This window comes from Thamnophis elegans, chromosome 4, assembly GCF_009769535.1.
Source record: "Thamnophis elegans isolate rThaEle1 chromosome 4, rThaEle1.pri, whole genome shotgun sequence".
In the NCBI taxonomy this organism is placed as follows: Eukaryota; Metazoa; Chordata; class Lepidosauria; order Squamata; family Colubridae; genus Thamnophis; species Thamnophis elegans.
Genome location: NC_045544.1, coordinates 41,374,708 through 41,400,801, shown reverse-complemented (window position 1 = coordinate 41,400,801; position 26,094 = coordinate 41,374,708). Strand labels below are relative to the sequence as shown.

The 26,094-nt window shown below is 41.8% G+C and overlaps 1 protein-coding gene across 1 annotated transcript in view; it reads right to left on the bottom strand.

Annotated features, from left to right (window-relative positions):
• Positions 1-26,094, bottom strand: part of LAMA2 (laminin subunit alpha 2) — a 499,033-nt gene that overhangs the window by 315,021 nt on the left and 157,918 nt on the right. Inside the window, 1 exon segment of the mRNA XM_032215335.1 lies at positions 23,183-23,425. Within this exon segment, the coding sequence (XP_032071226.1) occupies positions 23,183-23,425 (243 nt within the window).

Sequence of the window (26,094 nt, the reverse complement as noted above, 5' to 3'; positions counted from 1 at the left end):
AAAGTACATTGACACCAAATATTAGCACGTAAGAGATGCCCAAGAAGAGGGAGTCATTGAAGGGCTATTAAGAGAGATGCTGGCAGATTGACTTATGAAAGCTCTGCTCTGAAATTGACAGGCATTTGAGAACTGATGGGAATTTGGGATTGGCGCATGAACCAGCAAGAATATGTTTTGGAAATGTGACTTCAGTGGTACTTGTGACTTCAATGGTGATTACTTTTCAGCACTGCAAAACCTACTTTGTTTTGAGGATCGATGGAAGGACGAGACTGGAGCCAGGACTGTCAGAACAAGTGGTTTATTCAAGGTAACTATTTACAGGTGATTCAGCACCTTCCCTGCTTGACAGCTATTTAAACAGAGCTGTCAAGCAGGAATAGCCAATGAACGCACCCCTAGCGGCTAGCAACAGGCGATGCTGCGCCTCAGCAAATCAGGGCACCACCTGGCTTGTTGCTAGCCGCCAGGTTGTAAGTCAAGGACTTTCCGAGTCCTCAACACCCCTTCCCCCCAAGCGAGAGTGCATGCTCAGCGTTGAAGCATGCGTAGTCGGCGAGATAGGTGGGGAAGTGCCGGACCCGCCCAGAACGCCTTAGTTCTACAGGAGTCGTTGGAGGGGTGAGTCCTGCTCATTGCAGCTCCTCCCCAAAGGGAGTGGAGCTCCAAGTGATGCCATCTTGGGATGACCCAGAAGGCGGGTGCAACTTAACAGGTAGACTGGACCGAGGGGGCTCGGCAACCTGGGTGGAGTCACTGTGCCGGGAGGTGCCAATTGGTGAAGTACAAGCAATGTAACTGGGGAACGGGGCTGGATTGGCTTGAGATTGAACTGGGGATGTCGGCCAGCAGGAGGCGTCTGGATAGATGGGGCCTGCCTGGGGAAAGGCCTGTGAGTGTGAATCTGGACACGGAAACTCGGATTGAGGAAAAGAACGGGCAGGAGGAATCCCTGCAACATCGGAGTAGGAGAGGCCTGCCTGGGGAAAGGTCTCAAGCTGGAATCTGTGGACCAGCTGAAAGGCAGCTGTGTCATGGGCCCCTGAATCAGAAGGGACGCTGGTCTCAGTGGGAAGATGCTTCCTTAACTGATCCACGTGATGCCTCCACTTGGATCCATCGGCCAGTCTGACCCTATAAGAACAGGGACCGGTTATGGACAGAATAGAGGCAGCCACCTATTTAGTGTCCCCAGAGAAAGAGCGGGCCCAAACCAAATCCCCCACCAGGAAGGAGCGGGTAGGAGAAACCCCCAGGTTGCACGCCTGCTCCCCTCAATAGAGCGGATGAAGCCGCAAGTGCCGACCCATCAACAGCTCTGTGGGGCTTTTGTTGGTCATTGGGCAGGGGGTGGAGTGTTGGATTAGCAGGTAATCCGCCACCCTCGCTGGCCAATCGCCCCAGTCCATCCGTCCAAGCACCTCCTTGGCTGAGCAGACCACAAGCTCTGCCTGGCCATTGCAGGCCAGATGGTATGGGGCGGTGGGCGCGTGCCGGATACCCTGCAAGGCCAGGAATTCCTGGAAAGTGGTGGAAACAAATTGGGGCCCATTGTCCAAAACCACCATGTCCAGCAACCCGTGGGTTGCGAACAACCGGCGCAGGGCCCTGACAGTACTCTCAGCTGTGGTGGAGGCCATGAGGACTAGCTCCACCCAGCGAGAGTAGGCATCCACCACAATCAGGAATGTCTGGCCGTGAAAGGGGCCGGCAAAATCTACGTGAATATGAGACCACAGGCCTCTCAAAGCCTCCCACTCTCAAGCAGGTGCCGCTGGGGGAGCGGGACGGGAGAGCTGACAGGTAGAACAATGGCAAACCCAGGCCATAATCTCAGCGTCCAGCAAGGACCACCAGACATAGCTACGCACCAACGCCTTCATGCGCGCTATGCCTGGGTGATCCTTGTGGAGCAGAGACAGAACCTGAGATCGCAGAATGGGAGGGATCACCACCCGGTCCCCCCAAATAAGGCAACCACTATGGAGAGACAATTCGGCTTGGCGGGCCTTAAAGGGCCGGAACTGTCAGCCACCTCCCCCAGAGGCCACCCACGGAGGACCCAGGAGCAGACCTGAGCCAAAACCGGGTCGGCCTTGGTGTGGGCCGCCACGTCAGCGGCAGTGAGGGGAAGACCCGAGGAGGCAATCGAAAGAATGGACAAGGACAGCACCGGGGCCGGGTCGGAGATAGGCAGGGGGCAGCGGCTGAGGGCATCCGCAAGCCCTAGCTGCTTGCCAGGATGGTAGAGCAGTGTATAGGAATACGCCACCAGGAACTCCGTCCAGCGGGTCATCCTGGGAGAGAGGATGGGAGGGGTTGGCTTGTCGCCAGCCAGAAGCCCAAGGAGAGGCTTGCGGTCCATGACAAGTGTAAAGTGCCGACCATACAGATAATCGTGGAATTTCTTAATCCTGGACACTGCAGCCAGAGCCTCCTTGTCAATCTGGTTGTAATGGTGCTCCGCAGAGGAGAGTGTCTGGGAGTAGAAAGCCATGGGGGCCTCCAAGCCATTTGGGAGGACATGGCTCAGGACAGCCCCCAGACCATAGTGGGAGGCGTCACAGGCTAACGTCAGAGGCAGCTTGTCACTGTACTGCACTAAGACAGCCACTGATGTAAGCATGTCTTTGACACCCGCGAACGCATGCGCTTCGTGGCTGTCCCAGCACCAAGCCGCGGATCGGTCGAGCAACCGATGCAGTGGCTCGACAAGTGACACCTTGTGCAGCACGAGCGTAGAAGTTGAGAAGCCCCAGGAATGCCTGCAGCTCCACCTTGGAGGAGGGAGTGGGGGCGTTCCTGATGGCCGCAACCTTTGAAGGTGTAGGGTGGATCCCATGGGCATCAATCATGAAGCCCAAGAACTCCACCCTAGGTACAGCAAAAGAACATTTTCTGTGCTTCAATTTCAAGCCCGCACCCCTAAAACGGAGGAGGACCTTCCTGAGCATTTCGATGAGTTCTGAGCAGCTGGAAGCAGCGATCAGAACATCATCGAAATACGGAACCACACTGGGGAGCACATGGAGCAAGTGGTCCATGAGGCTATGGAAGATCCCCGGGGCCACGGAAACGCCGAATTGGAGGCGGCGACAATGAAAAGCCCCACAATGGGTGACGATGGTTTGGGCAGCCGCAGCATCGTCATCCACCGGGAGCTGCTGGTAGGCCTGCACCATATCCAGTTTCGCAAAGGTGCAGCCCCGCCCCAAGGAATGGAGCAGGTGCTACACAACAGGGACTGGATAGGGGTTTGCCTGGAGGCCAAGGTTGATTGTCGACTTGTAGTCGGCGCAGATCCTGACCGACCTGTCGGGCTTGACAGAAACCCCAATTGGGGTCTCCCATTGCGAATGGTTGACGGGTTCCAGGATGCCCTCCGCCAGCAGCTTATCAAGTTCAGCATCAACCTTGGCCCGCAAGGCAAAAGGCACCCTGCGAGCCTTCAGCCGAATAGGTGCAACCTGGGGATTGAGGTTGAGGGAAATTGGGGTGCCCTTGTAAGATCCCAGCTGGCCATCAAAAGTGTCCGCAAATTCTGCGAGGACATCATCCAGGGAGGGGCAGAGGCACCCACCCGATGGATCCCCCCAATTGACAAACTCAGGGGAGGGAACCAATCTAACCCTAACAGGGCTGGCAGGGGCTTTTGCACTATCAAGACAGGCAGGCGACCTTGAAAGTCCCCATAGTCAACCCAGATGAGGAAACAACTCAGAGTGGGAATAAGAGTTCCCCCGTAGTCTCTGAGGGACGTGTCCACCGGCTGCAGCTGGTCACGGCTGATGCGGGGACACAGGAAGGAGAAGGTGGATCAGGAAAGCAGGGAGCGGGAGGAGCCAGAGTCCACTTCCATGCTGCAGGGCTGACCTTCCAGGTGAAGGGCAGCAGACACCTTCCTCGCCCCCGCAGACGTCTGGCTGATGGTCTCCCCGACGAAGTCACGCTGGGTCACCCTGTAGCAATCTTCAGCCCGCCGTGCAGGCTGCGGAGGCTGGCGGTGCAGTTGCGAAATGGCAGGCTGCTGAAGGAAGGAAGGCACAGGCAGCGAGGCACGGCAGACCTGTGCGATGTGGCCTTTCTTGCCGCAACGATGGCAGATGGTGCCCTTGAAGGGGCATGCAGAGCAGGTGTGTCTGCTGTCACAGCCCACACAAGCAGACGAGGCTGGAACAGCCGGTTGAGGGGGAGGCCATCTAGGTTGAGGACGGAGCTGAGCCATTTGTTCACAGTTGGGCTCCACTAGTGGTACCAGCTCATTGACGAGGCAGGCATGAGCAGCCAGAGGAGGGAGAGGAAGAGGAAGCAGAGGAGGGAGAGGAGGAGAGAGAGGCTGAAGTTGCTGTATGTCGGCCGTGGACTGCTCCGAGAGCTCAGCTGCTCTGGCTTCATCCACAGCCTGCTGTAAGGTGATCTCCAGATGAGCCAGGAGATGGCGTCTGAGGCGAATGTCTTTGACTCCACAGACAAATTGTTCTACAAGGTTGTCTTCCAAGTCCCCAAAGTCACATTGAATTGCTGCTACGCGTAAATATTGCAAAAATTGGCTGATCGATTCCGCCGGTTTCTGCACGCATTGGCAGAAAGCGTAGCGGCGGGCGATTCGCAATGGGGTGGGAGCATAATGATTTTTTAGTTTTGCCATCAGCGTCTCCCAGCTGAGTTGATAAACTGGCCAAGGAGAAGCCAGAGCCCTCGCTGAGGCGAACATAGCCGGGCCACAGCAGCTGAGGAAGAAACTGCACTTCTCCTTCGGTGGCAGGTTATGATTCTTTGAGGCTATGAGGTAGCACTCAAAGCGCTCGATGAACCCGGCCCACAACTCGCCGGAGGTTCCAAATGGGGCGAATGGTGGAAGAGCTGCCATCTCTAGGTCGCGACGTGAGGTGAAGAAAAAAAAATGTTCGGATTGAAGAGCTAGCAGATGCTCCACAGTTTGAGCGGCTTCGCGGCTTATTGCCCTCTCGTTCATCCTAGGCGCCGATTACTGGAATCGCCACGATCCCATCCTTGTCGCCAGTTTTGAGGATCGACGGAAGGATGAGACTGGAGCCAGGACTGTCAGAACAAGCGGTTTATTCAAGGTAACTATTTACAGGTGATTCAGCACCTTCCCTGCTTGACAGCTTTTTAAACAAAGCTGTTAAGCAGGAATAGCCAATGAACACGCCCCTAGTGGCTAGCAAGAGGTGACGCTGTGCCTCAGCCAATCGCCGCCTGGCTTGTTGCTAGCTGACAAGTCGTAAATCAAGGACTTTCCGAGTCCTCAACACCTTGCACAAGGTTCGATGTGATGTAGGATTTGCTCTGCATCACCTCTTTTTTATTTATTTATTTATTTATTTATTTATTTATTTATTCACTTTCACCTTCTCTTTACTTCCTTTATTTTCTAGATAGTCATGAATAAGAGTATTCCCTTCTTAACTCTCTTCCTGAAAGCATGCAGAGAGCTACTTCCAGGTTCTTCTTGAAATAATAATTTTTTTCTGTTAAGTTACAAAACTGCTTTACTTTCTTGCTCAGGCTAGATTTGTCCTCTCAAGAATACTCAAACACACATAATTTTTTCTGCTTCACATACCAAAGGCTTTATTCTGCACTCTGATTATAAACTGTAATGCAAACTGGTTTTAATCATTCACAGCAATAGTTTAATAGTCTACAGTAAGCCATATTTACAGGCAAAAAGTTATGCTGACGTGTGTCATGTCACAATTTAATACTTACACCAAAACATCTGACATAAGTACATGCATTGTGTTATTTATGTCATGATACGAATCATGTGTCCTCACTTGCACACACCCACTCTGTGGACACCTGCGAATATTAAGGAATACTAAGTTTATGTTAGCTTATGAAGTAGAAACTAATTCTGTGAATTTGAACAGATGAAAAACTCATACAATACAGAAGACTTATGGTCTAAGCTTACTTTGTAATGATTCAGGCATTTCATTTCTAAGATGTACCGTATTTATCGGCGTATAACACGCACCGGCGTATAACACGCATCCCCCATTTTAACACAAAAATTTGAGTAAAAATTTTTTTCATTAAAAATAAATGACTTGGAAGCTCGGAACTTAATGTTGGATTAAAATTTATAACATTAGAACATGAATTACTTCCCCACCCTCTTCTGTCACATCATTTTCCCCCCTCTGATCCCCCTGTACCACCTAATCCCCCCCCCAGATCCACCTGTACAACCTAATCCCCCTGTACCACATAGTCCTGATACCACCTGTACCATATAACCCCACCCCCCATATCACATACTCTTTCCCCCTGCGCCACATAACAAGCCCCCCCCCACATAAACCCCTATTTCTATATGTTTTTGTTTTCACCACAGTACCTGGCCTGTGTCGCTAGCAGACTCAGGTTACTCTTTAATTGCGCTGACGAGTAACGTCCTCAGCGTAACGTCAGGGACGTCACTCGTCAGAAGTACGGTGGCCTCGGAGGGTCCTGAGGAGCAGCCTTTAAAACAGCAGCGCGGGCGGCTGCGGACTCACAGCTGATTGGGAGAATGCCGGTGCGTACACTTGGGACCAGAGAGCAGGCGGGCGGGAAGGTAAGCACCCGCAATGATGGAGAAAAAATACAGGCAGCGGGCGGCTCTCTGGCCGCTGCGAGCCGCTGCTGCTAGGATGGGGTTAAATCAGGCAGCGGGCGGCTCTCCAGCCGCCGCTTGTTCAATGATGGGGTTAAAGCGAACAGCAGGTGGCTGGAGAGCTGCCGCCACTGCTGCAAGGTAGGGGTTATATCAGGCAGGGTAGCTGGAGAGCCGCCGACGCTGCCATGAAATGGATGCTGCACTTCTATGAGTATCATGGGCGCCGGTGAATCAGCTGGAGCAGGCAGTTTGGGACCCGGCGTATAACACGCAGTATCGGCGTATAACACGCAGGCAGGGTTTAAGCTTGCAATTTTAGTTTTAAAACTGCGTGTTATACGCCGATAAATACGGTATTCATAAAAATACATATGGCCTTGAGAAACTCTAACTGTTTAGGTTACAGCCGTGATGGCAAACCTATGGTACACATGCCACAGGTGGCATGCAGAGCCCTCTCTGCGGGCATGCAAGCTGTTGCCCCAGCTCAGCTCCACCACGCATTTATGTGCCTCCTGCCAGCCAGATGTTTTTTGGGTCTCTGCTGTGGGGGATGGGGCTCATGTGGGAGATTTATATGCAAGTGCAGGGATGGGCCGCACATGGGGGTTGTGCATGTATGTGCGGGAGTGGGGTGCAAATGGGGGGTACATGCACTTGCACAGTGTTTGGGGTACATATGGTGGGTTGCACACACATGCACAGGGTGTGGGGTGTGGGGTGCACAGGGAGTCATGCACACTGTATTATGGGTGTGGGTGCGCACGCTTTCAGCATTCAGTGACGAAAAGAATAGCCATCACTGGATTATAGGATGCTCTCATAAGAAATAACACAGTAGAAAAATCTTGGTTCTCATGATGACTCATCAGAAGAAATAAGTAAGACAAAAGCCATTATCTCTGAAGCCCAACAACTGCACACTGCTATCATGGCATAAAGAAACTGGAATAAATGAAGTATTGCAAATGTGAGATTATATGTTTTGGAAAACATTATCCACAGCTTTCTGCCTTTTTCTATATGGCAAGTGCTGTTCATGGCAATATTATAAGACGACTGAAACCTTTTCACCCTTCCATGGTGCCAAATTGTTCAGAACAAATTGTTCCGTGTGTGCTTAGTAAGTGGTTACATTTCACATCATTTGAACCATATTATCCTAAGGCGCCCTATGAATCACGATATTAATCATTGCTCGGTTTTCCATTAATGATATTAATTATTATACACCTTCTGTAATAGAAAGCCAAAATGGAAAGGAAAGCAGCAGAAAGAGCTTCAGATTTACCCAAGAGGTAGCAGCAAATCTGTTTCCATCTTCCTATTCAGCAATAATTGTTTCCAAATATTTAGTATTTCCATGCATAATGTAGACGTGCAGTTGCTCAATCTTGTTGTCTTTTCTCTCTTTTTTTCCAAGTTGAAAGGCTTTTTGGAAAGTTGATTTTGTACATTAAGAATCTCAATTACCGTCTCTTTAACTTTGAAATTCTCTTTTAAAAATTATATGCAAAAAGACTTACAGTGTAACTATAACCCAGAGGATATTTACTCAAAAGCAATCTCAATTCCCCTCAATATTGTTTTCTTTTTAATAATACTGCATAGGATTTCAGTCCTAAAAGAGGTTTCTTTCTTAGAGTAGAACTTTTGCTTTCCTTGTGATTTGACCTCTTCTCCAATGCAAAATTTGGGAGAAGCAGGCAGGGTGGGAAGGGTCTCCTATAGGAAGGATTCCCAGTAACAAAGTAGTGGGGATGGTAAGACCATCAAAGCTCTGGTTCTTTTTAACAATTTGCATGCATTTCATGCATGTTCAAATGGGTGGAACTTCTCCACCTGGCTTGCACCCATTGGTTTGACACTGTGGATGCTGCCTCCCCACTCCCCACATTTATACCTCAAGGCTGAGGTAAAAGCAGAAACTCTGCAATTACACTGCCAGTTTCTTGGGTTAGGTTGAAAATCAGGTACAAACAGGGAAGATTGAGGTTCTGATTTTCAAAAGTAAACAAGAGAAGGTACTATGCCCTTTTCTGCTTATTTTCTTTCCTCTTCCTCTAAAACCAAACTCACATGTGGAAATCATATTCTGGATAATTTTTTATGAATCCAAGTGGAAAAGTAAAAATCTCCACTCCTTTTTTTATCATTCAATTGCTCAAAATGAGGAGCAGAAGAATATCTAGAGCCTTAGCTAAGCCACACATAATGACTATTGTCATTACACTAAAAATCAATCAATCAATCAGAACAGAGTTGGAGGTCCTCTAGTCTAACCCCCTACTCAAGCAGGAGATCCTATACCATTTCAGACAAGAGACTGTCCAGTCTCTTCTTAAAAACCTCCAGGAATTTCTAACCACCAGTATAACTTGAAGCTAGAGGTCTCACCAGCAAAGCCAGAAGCAGAGATTAGCAGTCCTGTTTGAAAACTAACACTGGACATTAGAGGCCAAGCCTTGATCAACATAGGAGCTATAAACATCTGGACTAAAATTCAATGGCAGCAAAGATATACAAAAGCCTTTTCTTTTTTGCTACTATCAACTGATTGATATCAAGACCCACGGTGTGCAGTACTGCAGGCTACTTCTGCTGATCACTGGCTGCCACAGTTTGGCAGATCTCAAGGCTCAAGGATGACTAAGTCTTCCATCCTTCCGAGGTTGGTAAAATGAGGATCCAGATTGTTGGGGGCAATATGCTAACTCTGTAAACTGATTAGAGAGGGCTATAAAGCACTATGAAATGGTATATACAGTAAAGTGCTATTGCTATTATCTTTGTTTTTGCAGTAAAGATTTATTGTCATGACAGAATCCAATTTTGATAAGGTTCTTAGCATCTGGTTCAGGAGATCAGATACCTGCTGAAGTCAGCCAAATAAGACTTGAATTAAGCAGCCAGGATAAAAAAAAGATGATTTTATCATAGAGGATCCTATCCCAAGCCCCATAGATATTGGGTAGCCCAAGTGACAAAACCAAGTTACTTAGGAGCATAACTATTGGAACGACATAATTTCCAGCTATCTACTGCTCTTTCATCTCTCTGACAATGCCCTGTGACAGTGATCAATCATCCCCTTTTACAGTTTATGCCTGCTACTATTTATTTGCAGACATATAAGACTTGAATTAACTGTACATAAATTCAACCAACGACAGCTTGGGGAGACTCTTTTATTTCTATTCTGATACCTGCAGTCTTGAAAAGTGGATTAATGCTCTAACTGATATATTTAACTAAATTTTCCTTTAGCAAACCTGGGAGATAGGGATTAGTGAAGAGAGATCTGTAAAGAAGGAGCATCTCATTTTGGATTGTACCAGACTTCTCACCTGACATTTATTATTATAGTGGTACTCAGTAGAAAGAAAAGTGCATTGTATTCACTATCTCAGGAAAGAAAGCCGTGACATTTAAAGCTGAGGGGGGAGGGGAATCATTGATTAGAACTGAAGCATTAAGCTGGGAATTTTCAAACACTAGTTAAATGTTGAGTATTTCTAGAATTTTAGACCACCCAACAATCAGAGTCCTCTGGAATTTAGGCATTTATGTTTAAAGAAACTTTATTTGCCAAATTCATCAAATCTTATCTGACAGGGAAATGTCACAGCAATTTTTCCAGCCATGCTGGGATGAATATATTTCAGTTCTGAGTATTTGTAGATATTTTGACCCTTTGACCTTAAGATACTGACAAGCTGAAACTCCCAGTGTGAAAGGATTAAGTCAAGCTTTGGGGGAGGATTGGATTTACAGTTCATTTGTAAGTCCCTGTCTCCTTCTCTCTACGCCTTGCTCTGTTGGCCAAACTTGCCTTGAATGACTATTCAAGCAATAGGGCATGAAGGACATTTAACAAGAAGGCATCAAAAAGTCCCAGTGTTCAGAACTCCTGACATTATTGACCTACATTAGTATAACTTAGGAACCAGTTACAGACAAAAATGACTTTTAAAAGACATTCCAGACTTCATTATTTTAAAGGAACTTAAAATGGATCCAAATGTTTGCAGATGATGTATGGCAATTGAAAGCTATGATACAACTACTGTGTAAAAACCTTCTATCTGAAGACTACAATTTTTAATTGAGAAGAACATTTGCTATCACACTGCCATATGTTTCCTGTACAGTTTTTTTAATCTCCTGGAACAATATATGAATAATTAAATTTGTCCCAATCTCTAAATGTGTGCCCTTAGGCTTCTATTAAATAAGCCAAATTAAAGACCAGCACACTTGTTCAATCAGTATTATAGAAACTGGAAATTATCTTCTAGAATTTAGAGTTATATTTCTATTTTACTAGAAAGGAGACAAGAGTAAGAATTTGGAAAAAGTCACTTAAAGTATGCCAGGTTATCCATCAAAAATAAAAGATGCAGATGTTATACAATTAAAACTACAATTCTAACACATAAACTCACAAAATGTCAGACAATAATATTTTTTTACTTGTCTTACTCCTGGGTTCCTGTTTATAGGCTCTGCTTCCAACTTCCTTTGTCTCAATTGACTAAGTAAATAGTAATATTATCCATCATACTAATACTCTTATGGCATTCATCTTAATAATCATTGCAAAGCTGTTGGTGGTTATATATATAATGCTATTTGTTAAAATATATATATATATATATATATATATATATATATATATATATAAAATATATATATTTAACAAATAGCATTTTTTGGTTCCTAGAGCCTTTTGGGAAGAAATAATTTATAAAGTAAATGTTAATATAATTTAACCTATATGAAGTGCCATGGTTGAAAGAAGAAGCCCATAGCACAATCTAATAGATTTTAAATTATAGGGTTTCGTGGTACAGTACACGAAATGCCATGGATACAGATCAACTGGGTTTGGGCTGATCTTCACAGTTACATCACTGGGCACACAAATGCATAATTCTGCATTTACCAATTGGACATATACACATAATACACTTAACTATGGTTTAAGTTAAAAGGTTAATGATCTCTCTATGAATAGGACAACAGACAGTCAAATAAATTAGGCGTGTCAAACTTGATTTCATTAAAGGCACATGAGGGTTGTGTTTGACCTCTGGGGGTTGGGGTGGGTGTGACCAGGGCATGGCCAGCTCAATGTCACTCATGTCAGGTGTGCCTATGGTGGCCTGAGTATGCCCAAGCTCTGTTTTCAGCTGCCCCAGCCTCCTGCAACCCTCTGCCAGCGAAAATGGAGCTTGGGAGAGCCACACACAGCCCTCCCAAGCTTTGTTTTTTGGCTGGCAGAGGGTTGCAGGAGACTGTGGCAGCCAAAAATGGAGCTTGGGAGCAAATTTTCGCTGGCAGAAGCACCATGGGCCAGTCCTCTGTCATTTTCAGGGTGACCCCTGGGCCAGATCTAAATACCCCCGGGCCTTGAATTTGACATCCGTGAAATAAACGGTTCTTTGCTTCCCCATTTCCAGTGGAATATTTTCTTTGTTTTTGCAAATATATAGATACAAAATAATAGTTACACATAAATAACATTCTAGCCACATTGAGGACAGAGTCCCTGCACAGTTTTACACATTTGACCTGACATCTGTGACTAGTGAGACTATTGTTTAATGTAAAAATCAAAGCAAAAATGTTGGAAGAACTTGTAACACAATTGCTATGCAAGACAGGAAAATTAGGATGAGCTGCTTTACCAATTTCTATTCCTCAAATTGGACCATTTGACTGCCTAAATTTAATCACTTATAACAATTTTGATTAGAGTAGATGGAGGATTCTTACAAAGCAGCTATATGTGAATAAGGAAATTAATTTCCCAATATATATAGAATTAGGAAATAGAAAGAATAATAATAATAAATATCATCTCTCTATCTCTTTGTTTCTCTCTATTTCTCTCATTCTCTGTCTGAAATAATTTGAAGGGCATAATATATATATGTATGTATGTATGTAAACAAAGAGAATGTTCGAGAAATGGGAGAGAATATAAAAAAGTATAATTTGTATTTAAGATCTGGCCATCTCCTTGCCAACTCTTTCTGTTTTATATCTAGCAGCTTTCCCCCCCCCCCAACCCCCATTGCTTTTGTTGCTCTCTTGTTCTTACAAAGAATCAATATTGCACTAATATTCTACTTGCTTCCATGGAGATATGCTTCTTCTATTCTTATGGGAGAATCGTACTGATTTTGATTAAAATAAATACAGAGATGCTTCATTATGCCCCACCACCAGGAGCCGTAGTGGTTAGAATGCAGTACTGCAGGCTAACTCTGACCATTGCCAGGAATTCAATCCTGACCAGTTCAAGGTTGACTCAGCCTCCCATCCTTCCAAGGTTGATATAATGAGGACCCAGGTTATTTGGAGCAATATGCTGACATTTGTAAACTGCCCAGAGAGTGATGTAAAGCACTATGGAGCTATATATGTCTAAGTGCTGTTGCTATTTAAAATACATGCAGATTATCTGAAGTATGGCCGTGGTGGTGCAGTGGTTAGAATGTAGTATTGCAGGCTAACTCACAGTCAGGTGTTTGATTCTAAAAGGCTCAAGGTGGACTTAGCCTTCCTTTCTTCTGAAGTTGGTAAAATAAGGATCCTGATTGTTGGGGGCAATATGCTGACTCTGTAAACTGCTTAGAGAGGGCTGTAAAACACTGTGAAGTATTGCTAAAGTACCACAGAAGATAATGTATAATTATTGGAATCAGATTATATAACATTATTTTCCTACATCACAGTAGACATTGTTGGATATTTACAAAGCTGGCCTTAAAATTAGGCTACAGCTGCTGCCTTTGGTAGTAGCTTTCTAGTATGAAAAACTGTGGCATGTTTGTTTTAGCAGTTTATTATGCATTCAGACCAGTGGTGGGTCACAATCGGTATGCCCCAATACGGGAGTACCAGTACCTGCTGGGAGCACTGTGTACCGTTCCGGTATGGTACTCCGGAGGGCCCACCTGCCCGCCCATGCTCCTTACTGGTATTTGAGCTCTTCAGTGCTTCCACGCACAGAGCATATGGCGCCTGCGCAGCACTCCACCAAGCAGCAGGAGCATCGTGAAGGCGTAGTGAAGCATCACAGAATGTGCTGCACGCATGTGTGCGTGTGCTGTGCACATTCATGTGGTGGACACTGGGCTCCATTGCACTGTACCAGTTGCAATGGGATCTGGAACCCACCACTGATTCAGACACAGCTCTACCAAGAGCAAACCAACTTAAATCAATAAATTATTACCCAAGACTTCAGTTATTACCTATTACTTTCAATGAGCCTTCTCTAATTATTAAATACTTGGAATGGATGATATACCAAAAACTTGATATTGTTTTTAAAAAGGATAAGTACACATTTTCTAGTCATTTTAAAAGTTTAAGGGAAATGAAGAGAAACAAATATATTTTACACAGGGTTACACATTTGCCTAGAGTTGAAATTCTGTAATGCTTTTTATATCATCGTTTTGTTGGCTTCAGTTAGTGGTAATTAAACATTAGTGATTTCTTGGGGTTTATGCTAAGTCTAGCTGTAAACCATAGGAACTCCATTTAAAAATAGATTTTTATAAAGAAATAAATTAAATGCAAATAATGATAGTAATAGTATAAATGAAATGAAGGAAAAAATCCCTGTGGTATTTATTAATTTCTACTTTTCAGCTTAATAAAAAATCACAGGAATCAGAAGCAATTAAACACAACTTATAATACTTTTGAGAACTTGTGATTTTTATTAAACTATCAAAAAAGGAAACCTGAGAGCAATTACGCACCTGTGACCAGCAGGGAAAAAATGTAGTGTATTTGGTGTTAGAATATACTATATTCCTCATGTTATTTATAGTTCTATTCTGATAATAACCTGTAAACACCTGTAAAGTAAACCAATACATTTGAGGGGCACAGGATTATAGGGACTAGTCTCAAATTCAGGAATTTTGGCCTTATTATTTCAGACTTTACTTCTTTCAATTCAATACTGAATATGAAATGCATTTTTTACTTGCACAGCATAAACATGGGTGGATGGATGGACAACACTACAACTGATTGTGGGGAAGGGCCGTCTATGGGATTGTACTCCAGCATAATCAAAAACACAACTAGGGAGGGCGGGGCTTATGTCACTATGACACGACATGCAATCTTGGAGCTCCAGGATTGCTGTCGATATCTCTGCTGCTGAACAGTCCTTTTGGACCTAACCGTCCCATAGAGACAGTGATAGAGAATGGCACATCCTGCTGATCTCAGGGACATTGCAAAGTCCCTGATTGATGCAGGAGAAGCTCTTTTTTCTGGCAACAATGAGAAGCAGCCATTGAAGCTGCAGAAGGTTGGGACAGCCCCTGAATGGAAGAAAAGCAGGAGAGAGAGTGTGTCAAAATGGTGAGATAAATTTTACTACTAGAGAAAAGAACACCCAAAAAGACTTAGAGTAAAATTAAAATCGAAGACAGAAGAGAGTAAGCGGTGAATTAATCCTGTATTAAACTTAGTGTGTTATCTTTTTTTTAATTTTGCTTTTTTTTCCCTTATGGATGGAATTTTTACAAATACCTCCTACTTTTTAAATTGGACTAGTTTCTTTTTTGCCTCTTCTTCTATTTTCCCTCTTTTTTCATATTTGCAGATTATGATTTTCTTTCTTTTCTTTTTACAACACTCAGCTGGATTGTTGGCTTTTAAGCATTTTTTTCTTAAGTTCGGAACTTAAAGAGTAGGGTTGAGACAGAGGAAAAAGAAGCAACACTGCCATCTAGAGGCTGGAGGCTTGGAAACATTGTCCTTTTATATTTTCTTTGAACATCTGACTTATATCTAATACTCCTGATTTTATTTATTGAAAGGGATATTGGGAAGAGTATGGATTGTTTATGCAGGTGCTCTTCTGGAGTACTATCAATAACTGGACTGGAGTGAAGAGAAAACCTTGACTTGAAAGATTATAGTGAGCTTGTTTGAAACTTAACAAAAAAGCTTTGGATGTTTCAGTGGCAGTGTTTATAACCTGGAAGAATGGCGCAACATGAAGAAGAAAAAGAATTAACATTGCAAATGATTATGTTTGAAATTCAAAAAGTACAAATAAGTACAAAAAACATTAAAAAGAGGATGGAGAACATAGAACAAAAAAACAGAAAGAATAGAGGGAAGACTTGAGAATATTTATAAAACGATGATGAAATTTGAGAACAGAAACAAAAAATTGAAGAAAAAATATGAACAAATATGAACAAAGTGATAAGAAAATTATTGATACTAACAGCAAATCAAGCGTGGTTGGAAACTACAGGAGTGGAATGTTGAAAGGAGAGATTAATGAACTGGAACCCTATCTCAAACCTCAAAATATGGAAGAAGAAAAGGGAGAAAATTTGGCAGAAACAATGAGAGAAATTCTGACAGAATCATCGGTGATAACTAAAGACAAGCAGATGCAAGGAACAGATGGAGGGTTTCAAGTCTTTACAAGATATGCAAGGAACAACAAGATGTCACAAGAAATCCACATAAGACTTATCAAGAAAACAATTAGAATACAAATGCCACAAATGGCAAAAGATATAGGACTGTACTATCTATCTATCTATCTATCTATCTATCTATCTATCTATCTATCTATCTATCTATCTATCCACACACTAGATTGATAACATGAAATTTTACATAAATTGTAAGTGAGGACCACGGAGAGGATGTTTAAAAGCTTTATTATAAAAGATAAATAATTCTATATAGAATAGAATATAAAGATGTAATACTATTGGATGATTTTAGGATGATGTAATTGCCATAATATAAATTTATCTTAAATTTAGAATATTTTACATAAAGGGATGTAATAATAGCTATAGTCAAATGAATGTTTAATAACCATAATAACTGTATACATCTATATTAGAATGATGATATGAGTCTTTATGTAAATTGCAAGTGAAGACTATTGGGAGAAAGCACAAATGTTTTGTAACCAATCAACACACTGTAAGTAATTAGAGAAGGATTTTTTATTTTGTGTGTGTTTATGTCTGTAGGTTTTATGTTTGTCTAAAAATAAAAACTTAAAAAAAAAAAAAGCACAACTAGGCAGGATACATTCACAGGACCGAAGAGTTGCCAATAAAATACTTGCTCCTGTTTACATATACGGTTCAGGCAATTCTATTGTTGCAAATTTATTAAAACAGAAGTAACAACTACAGGAGAGCCAGGTTGGTGTAGTGGTTAAGGCAACAGACCTGAAACTGGGAGACCATGAGTTCTAGTCCTGCCCTAGCCACAAAGCTAGCTGGGTGGTTATTCTCTCTCAGTCTTAGGAAGGAAGCAATGAAACCACTTCCAAAATCTTGCCAAGATTCTGTCCAGGCAGTTGGCAGGAGTCAAGATTACTATCAAGATTCTGTCCAGGCAGTTGGCAGGAGTCAGAGGTACAAGGAAAAAATATGCAGGCTCCTTAAAATTGATAGTGCATATATACTTTTTAATATTAGACTTTTATAAAATCCAGTAATGAACCTATAACCCATACCCATACTGAAATCACTTGGTAAAAACAAAAGCTAAGAAATATGATTTAGTCTTTCCAGTCTTATACATTTAAGGATTTTGCTAATTGCTAACTTCAAATCTACATTTGTACTGTACTTTCTTTTTTTCTATTAGTCACTGATCATTCTTTCAGGAAGAAAAAAAAAGGTAACAAATTGTTTTTGGTTAAAACCTTTGCTATATTAATAGGACGTAACTAAAAAACAAAATAACATAGCCCCAAGCATTGAGGGAGAATCTCCCATATCAGCAGAATAACTGAAAGGGGAAAAACCATGAGTAGATAATATGAGGTCAAAATGAAGAAGAATTCACTGTCGTGCCCTCAGCACCAACATAACTTTATATAAGGCCTGGAACGTGTTGTTTCATAGATTTCAGTATAAGCAAGAAAATTGCTATCACCACACTAATAGCCACTTTTTCCTCATCACTGTCAAAGGTTAATGGATCGCTTGTGAGTAACACCGTACCCAGTCAAAGAATATCATCTGTAGACAGGTGGCAAAATCAGCTAGATTGTCCACTGTCATGCACACTTAAAAACTCATAAAGTAGGCTGAGGTGAAGAGAAACCAGAAAATTGTCACTTTGAACAAAATACCATGTCCCCACCATGTACAGCAAAATATCAACAGATTCCTAATACTCACAGCCACTGTAACAGATATTTAAGCTTGGGGATTTAAATTGAAGTGCCTCATATCAGAGTGCATTCCAACAACTTGAGATGACAAGAAAGAACACCCTGCTCTATAAAGTAAAGAAAAGGAAGGAATGCATTTGCCAAAGTATAACTTTCAAATGAGAATAACAAATAAATTTGAATGATGTACGGTGACAAACTTCACAGTTGTAATTCACAGTTTTAAACTGTAATGTTATGTCTCATTACTCTGGCCAAATGAATCAGAGTTAACGCTTGCAGCGTTAAAAAAAAATCAAACAACTAATTCATGCAACTACATTTCTAATGTTTTAGATGGCACTACATATCGAAACATTTGTTTGGGAGAACTAAAATTATGTAGCATATGATTATATTGATATATGGAATACACAAAGTCACAATTAATTATGAAGAAACCTAAAATCTGTGTTTGAAAAGAAATATTTATAAGACTGAATGAAGATCTATAGATATATTATGGAGAACTGCTGAAAATTAAGGAAGTATCTTTGGAAAAACAATGACTAATAAAAAGAAATGAATAATCAACCAGCAGAGCTACACTGTAACAAATATTATTTTTATAAATACTGTATGATCTTTGGTGAATGTTGTTAACATTTCATTAAATAGAAAAAATATTGTATTTTAAAAGATTTTCCGCAATATTATTGAATGAATATATTTTATTTTAAATTCTTCTTTTTAAAAAAGTTTCCGCATACTTCAAAGGTGGTTTTCTCTCTAGATACAATTCAATGTGAGTTCCATCTATTCTGTTATCTCCAAACTTTGAAGCAACACATACTTTGACATACAGATGTCAGAAATGCTACCAATCTTAATATAAGGTAAAGGTAAAGATTCCCCTCACACATGTGTGCTAGTTGTTCCCGACTCTAGGAGGCGGTACTCATCTCCATTTCAAAGCTAAAGAGCCAGCACTGTCTGATAACAATTCTGTGGTCATGTGGCTGGCAAGACTAAATGCTGAAGATGCACAGAACACTGTTATCTTCCTACCAAGCTGGTCCCTATTTTTCTACTTGCATTTTTACATGCTTTCGAACTGCTAGGTTGGCAGAAACTGGAGCAAGTAATGGGAGCTCACTCTGTTGCGTGGTGCTAGGGATTTGAATCGCCAAACTGCTGACCTTTCAGATCGACAAGCTCAGCATCTTAGCCACGGAGCCACCATGTCCCCCACAATCTTAATATAACTAGCTCCATGAAGGAGAAAACCATCGCAAAACATCAAGTGATGCCGCAAGTTTGACACCCATGCTCTATACTCTCTATACAGTAGGAACATTTAAATTTGTCTTTACATTTCACATTGGGGGAACTCGATGTAAATGCATTTCTGAATTGAAACAGGTTTATTCAGTACAAGGGTACAAATACCTTTTCTTTTGATCTAAACTGAACTTTAAAGATGTCTATGAAGAAGCTACCATGTTTTCCAGAAAATACAACATCCTGATAATAAGGTCAGGCCTGATTTTTGGAGTGGGTGTAAATATATGCTGTCCTCAAAAAATAAGCCCTAGTAAAAGGGTGGCATGGCCAGCACAGGAGGAAGCCCTTCCCTTCCCTGGTCACCTCAGTGCTTCTCGGCTCCTTAATCGGATCAGCTGAGCCAATCTGGCTGCCATTCAAAAAACAGCTCATTTGCGGGTGCTGCTCAGGCTGCAGTTTCCGGCAAGTGTGGCTGCTTTTACCATCAGTTGCGGCCACAAAAGCAGCAGGGTGCATCTCATGTATCTTGCACCAGCCTTCTGAAGGGTACTGTAGCAGTAGTTATTCACAAATTTTTTATCATTATTTTATCCTCACCCATTTGGCCCAGTGAGCCACGTGGATTGGGACAAAATAAGGGTAAAAAATTGTGGATAGCTGCTGCTACAGTACCCTTTGGAAGGCCGGCTCGAGTCTCCTGCTGCAGAAGTGGTTGTGCCCGAGGAGCGTTTTTGGGAGAGAAGGCAAAGGGAAAGTGATCAGCTTCATCTCGCCCTTGCCCTCAGCCCCCTTTCTTCGGCTGAGCTCAAGCAGAGAAGTGGCCCACAGGGTTTCAGGAGCAAAGTTGAGGCTGAAAGGAGCCAGGGCGGGGGAATGTCCAGTCCCACCCCAGAGCTCTTCTTTCCTTGGAAATGGAATCTTGGGAGAGGGAAATGGATCCCCGGGTAGGATGGGTATGTCGGTATGTGTATAAAAAACACAAAGTGAGGGAGCCAGCAGCCATGGATTAAGGAGCTTTGTGAAATATTACTCCTACAGGCAAATTTGGTGAGGGAGGGGGAAAGAGATATTTCTCTCTCGTGGCAGTATTTTGCTTGAAAATATTTGAGAATCAGACCAGAGAGAGGAGGAAGAAGCCCTGTGAGGAGATGCTGCCGACACTGCCGCCTGCAGAGACACAGACAAAGAGTGAAGTTCATTGAAGACGCTCCCTCTTCGGCCAGCCCACAAGATTATCTGAAGGTGTGTGGGGGAGATTTCCTGCATATCGGCAGTGGTGTCTTCTCACAGGGCTTTTTCTGACATCCCAGTTGTGTGGATTTCCATGCCTTCCTTTACAGGATGTTGCTTCACATCTGGGTTCAGGAGAAGCCCTGTGAGGAGACGCCACTGCCAATGTGCAGGAAATCTCCCCCCCCACCTGCAGATCATCCTTTTAAAAAGTAGTTTCACCAGGATTAAGAGATGGCTGGATGGGAGGGGGAGCCAATGTTGCGACGATACGGACGTGCTGTCTTGATGCTCTGAGACAGCCTCCGAACTTTTGCTTCTGGATGGTCCAATCAGACCTAAACCATCCCGTAGAGATGGTGAACATTTTGCTGATCTCAGGGACATTGCAAAGTCCCTGATTGATCCAAAAGAAGTTCTTCAAGCCATCGACAAAAAGCTCAGCCCCAGGTTGATGAAGTTTGGATGGCTCCGGAATGGAAGAGAAGCAGAAAGAGAAAGTGTGTCCATCTGGTGAGGAAACATTACTGTTTTGGAAAAGACTGCCCAAAAAATCTTTTTTAAATTAAATTAAATCTGAAAGCAGAAAAAAACAAGCAGTGAAATTAACCTATATTGGATTGTTTTGGATAGTGTTTTTTTTCTTTGTAACTCTACTTTGTGGATTGAAGTGCTCGCAACTTTTTTTTTCTTTTTAAAGAGAATGGATTATTTTTTCTTCTTTTTCTTTTTTAATCTATGGATTAAAATCTTCGTTGTTTTAACAAAGACTTTTATTTCTTTCTATTAATTTCATTTAAGAACTTTGTTTCTTTTGAGTTTGAAATAATATTAGAGAGTGGGAAGCAATACTGCCACTTGGAGGCTGGAGGCTTGAGCTTTTGAAACAATGCACTTTCCCCTTTCCTTTTGATCTCACTGATTTTGTATCTCAAGGTTCTGCAACTTGTTTATAGAAAGTGATAAGAAGCAAGAGTACAAATTGTTTATACAGGTGCGTTCTGAGAGCCTTACTGGCAGTGGGAAAGAAAAAGAAACAGAACCTTGTTTTTTGAAGATCATAAATGAGTTTGCATTTAAGCTAATTTAATATAAGAAGCTTTGAAAGCCAGAGTGTCAGTGTCTATCAGTTTGTCTACCAGTTTGTTAAAATGGCACAATACTCAACAGAAACTTTAACCCTGCAAAACATTATGGCTGGAATTCAAAATTTATTAGAAGTAACAGAGAGAATTGAGAAGAAGATGGAAAAACTAGAGTTTATTACAGCAAAAAATGATGAGGTCAGAATCCCAAAATTTGAAGAGGAAAATTATTATAAAGACAACACAACTGATGATTTTAGTAGTGGAGCGAGCGTGGTTGAAAGTGGGAAAAATGAAGCATGGCAGGAACTCTACCCCAGATTTCAAGGCTTAGAAGAAGAAAAAAAAGGGGGAAAACAATGGATCTATTGAGAGAAAACCTGTTAGAAATGCATGAAAGTCATTTGAAATAAACCTAAACCTAATTTGTAACCAATCGACACACTTCTACAATATGTAACGAAAGATGATTTTTTGTGTTGTGTTTGTCTGTTAAATCAAAAATAAAAATGTTTTTTTAAAAAAAACCAGGTGGCTGGAGGCAGCGTTTGCGTTGGGTTGGGCTTTCTTGCAAGGTGGACAATCTGGGGAGTGAGAGATTTAGAAAGCTGGGGCTGCGTGGGGCAGTTTCTCCAGCGAAGTGTCTGATTCATCTCCAGGGGTGAGTCTTTCACCCTTTACTGCCAGTTTGCCCTGGCTTGGACACTGCAGAGGAAGCCTGCCATGCCTGGCGAGGGGCGGAGGAGAAGAAGAGAAGCACATCCATTTTATTCTTCACTGTTTTGTCCAGGGAAGTTGAATTCACGAGGCTTTTTTTTACAAGGTGCTTCCCTGGACAAAACAATGAGGAACGCAACTAAGCTGCAAGTCTCGGGTAGGATGTGTGTTTCGCGGCTCAACACCTCCCACCCACCCCAATACTAACAGAATCCTGGCTGCTTCCCTTCCCCACCATCTCTTTAGTGAGAGGTGTGGCAGGTGGGGTGGGGGAGAAGTGAGAGGCATGGAGCGAGACATGGCTCCTCTTGCTGTCTTTTCTCCCCTCTCTCCGGGCACGGCAGGCTTCCTCTATAGCTTCCAAGCTGGGGCAGAGAGGCAGCAAAGGGCAAAAGGCTCACCCCGGGGGATGAATCAGACACTTCACTGGAGAAACTGCCCCACACCAGCACAGGCTTCCTAAATCTCTCACTCCCCAGATTGTCCCCCTTGAAAAGAAAGCCCAACCTGACGCCGGGCGGTGGCAGGACAAATCAGGGCAGTGCCAGTCAGCCGCTTGGCCGGGGCAAAGAACAGAGAGAGTAGGAAATGGGGGTGACAGGACATGCAGTCCCACAATTGCTGCCTCCTGCATCCCCAAAATAACAAGACCCCGCCAATAATAAGGCCAAGGCCATATTTCGAGGGTCAAAAGAAAATTAGACTCTGTCTTATTTTCTGGGAAACTAAGAGACCATAGAGACCATGTCTGTAGGATGATGGAGAGTGACAAAATGATCCTTAATTTCCCTGTTTTAAGCATATCTAGGTGTGTTTGTTCATAATTCTGTGTTATTTGAAACACCTCTCAAGTATTGCGTGGGTGTGGAAGTGAAAATCTAACTTTTCCTCTCAAATCCCATATTATATGGCATATTATACGAATATTTGAAAATGTTTTATCTGATGAACTTTATGCATATACTGTGCATGAATTGATGAGGTCACATACATATTCAACAGGGCAGCTGATTGCTACTTTAGTAACAGCAGTGATATTTCTCATCTTACCTCTCCATTTTCTAGAGGATGGATTTTGGAATAATACGAAGTGCATATAACTTCATCATCCTTTGCATAAGAAGGAGGCCCAGTGCGAGGGGTGATATTGTAACGAGTCAGACATTCTGTGTCTGTGATAGCATGGTACTGCCAGGGTTCATAATTGTTACCATCTAATGAACGCTCCAAAATCCAGTTTCCAGGCCGTGGTGAATTAGCTGCTTTCACAATGACATAAGCAATCTGGAATACCTGAAAGAATAAAAAGAAGCCATCAGAATAATCTCCATTATGTCCCTTTAGCTGTTCCATCAGCCTCCCAGGCTGATTTCACAACAATCAAGATCTGATTCTATTATACGATTTGACTTTAAATAGTCTAAAAAGCACATAGCCAGTTTAAATCAGAATCTCATACAAGGAAACTGATGCTTTAAAAAATTATGTGGAAAATCCTGTTCTGCTAGGGAATTATTGCTCTGACCAGGTTCTAGGTAAACATGTTAACACAAAATATAAATAAAAAAGTTTTGGCTGACTCAAAACCATCCCCATAACTAAAGAGATTAGCTGAATCCTGTCAACATTAAGGGTTTGGAACATGAAAATGGCAATTAATTCCAAATGCTATAATCATTAAATGTAATAGAGAGTATGAAAGGGGCATTACTGTAGTAATTGTTAAATAAACAGAATGGCCCAGAGAACCTAATTTGCTGATACTGAAAACACACAGGGCTGTTGTCCATATTTCTCATTTTTGTCCCATCAATATTAAGTGAAAAGTAAATTCATTGTGTTTAATGTACAGGGATTCTATCCATGTCTTCATACAGCATCAAAACTAAGATATTGAAGACATTTGAATGAGGAAGAAAGAGACACTTGTACTAGTGTTATACTATACTCTAAGCTATACAAAAAAATCCCAATAGGTCTCAGTTAACTGCACAGGATTTACCACTTAGCTTCTCCCTGCAAAATGCAGATAATTCAGATGTTAACTTATACTCAACAAGCTTTCTGCACATTTTGAAATGTAGAATATATATATATATATATATATATATATATATATATATATATATATATATATATATATATATATATATATATATATATATTCCATTCATTCATTCTGAACATTTTATCCCTAGTGTTTTTCCCACAGGTACATGCCCTGCAGATGATCTCTGCCTGAAGTATAAGACTCCCGTTTTCATATACTGCATGGGGATTAGAAACATTTAATCAAAATTTATTATGATTTTTTTATCTCAGTTGGTTTTCCAATTAATCTACAAAGGATTTATTTTCAACTAACGTACGGTATTTACTGACATAGGGTGACGCACAATATTATATTAGCATAAACTGTGAATATGCTAGCCTTCTTTATAAATCAATCCTTATTATAAGACAGGAAAACGAGATAGTATTATTTTCCGTTAAAATAATAAAGTTAAAAGGATTTCACACAATTGTAAGCATATTTACGTAATATATTTTTGTAAGAGAGCCAATTTGGTGTACTACTGAAGGCATCAGGCTAGACTTTAGGAGAAAGGAGGAGAAATTGTATACTTCTAAGAAACCTTTTGCATTAAAACTGTAGGGGCTTGTCCAGAGAGTTGCCAGGAAATAAGACTGCCCTAAAGGCAGGCTCCCCCACACCCAAACCTATTGTAAGTATTATACATATATAGTCAGTGGTTAAAAATTTGTGGTATTTGGAAAGTAAAATCTCCTTCAAACTGAATTTCATCTCTGATTATTTCATTTTCATTTATTTCATTCATTTTTGTTCAATCCACTTTTTTTTGCAACAATATGAGTTTGCCAGTGTCTTCTTTGGAAATATTATTTTAATATCCAGCCTAGTCTAAAGTCCTAGTTTCCCCAAATGGTCTCCTATCTAAATAATAATCAGGTTCATAAATAGCCTTTGAGCCTAAGTTGACCAACTGCTCCTTTTTGGTGAGACTCACTCCCAAATATTTCTGCCCACTTTGTATGTACAGTTCCCAAATCCATTCACAATATAAAGGCAATCCAGATTTATACTAAAACATCCCAGTTAGATATTTTCTCCAATTTACAATTAATCAACTGGTTTCTTTTTTTGAACACTAGAAATTACCTTAAAATGCACTATATAATACAAATTCCCTTTATTTTATATTAAGGAAGAAAATGCCTAAATTTCTCTGGTATTAGCTACTATTCTGAAGATAGATAATGAAGTAATAATGGGGTGATATAATTTTCATTTGTGAAGTTTAACAAATACAAGATGCCAACAAAGGTTTTTAAATGTTTAGTTATAGACTTAAAATAAGAAATATAAAGAAACACATTTTCTTTCTCTCCGTCAGAAACCAGAAGAAAATATTTTATTAGCATGGTAAAAGCTTGTTTTTTTCAATGGAATATTGCCAATTAACACCAACTAACATTCTGGAATTTGCTAATTACCGAATGGAACAGATGAAATAATTAAAGGTGTTTAATTCTTTTTTCATGGTGCCTTGGCAGCATTTTCAAGTTGGCACTAAAGTGAGGAAAGTAGAAAATGGACATTTCACATGATTATGCTGCTACTGTGACTAAATACTTCTGGGATTTCCCAACAGAAAATTATGACAACTACGTAAAAGAGAATTTGGTAGCAACTGCTCTTTGGATCTCTGTTCCAGGCCAACAGCTTCATTTTCCACAAAAATGAGAACTATAATGCTAAAATTACACAAAACTGCATTATGGAACATTTTCTTTACTCATGAATTTGAATTGTGACTTGTAGACATTAAGCAACCAAAAATGAAACCAACTTGTCTGTTCGATATTATCTTATTTCTTCTATTAGCATATAGTTTGCTTGAGAGAATATGTGGCAGTCATTCAAACAGCTCTGGGCTTAG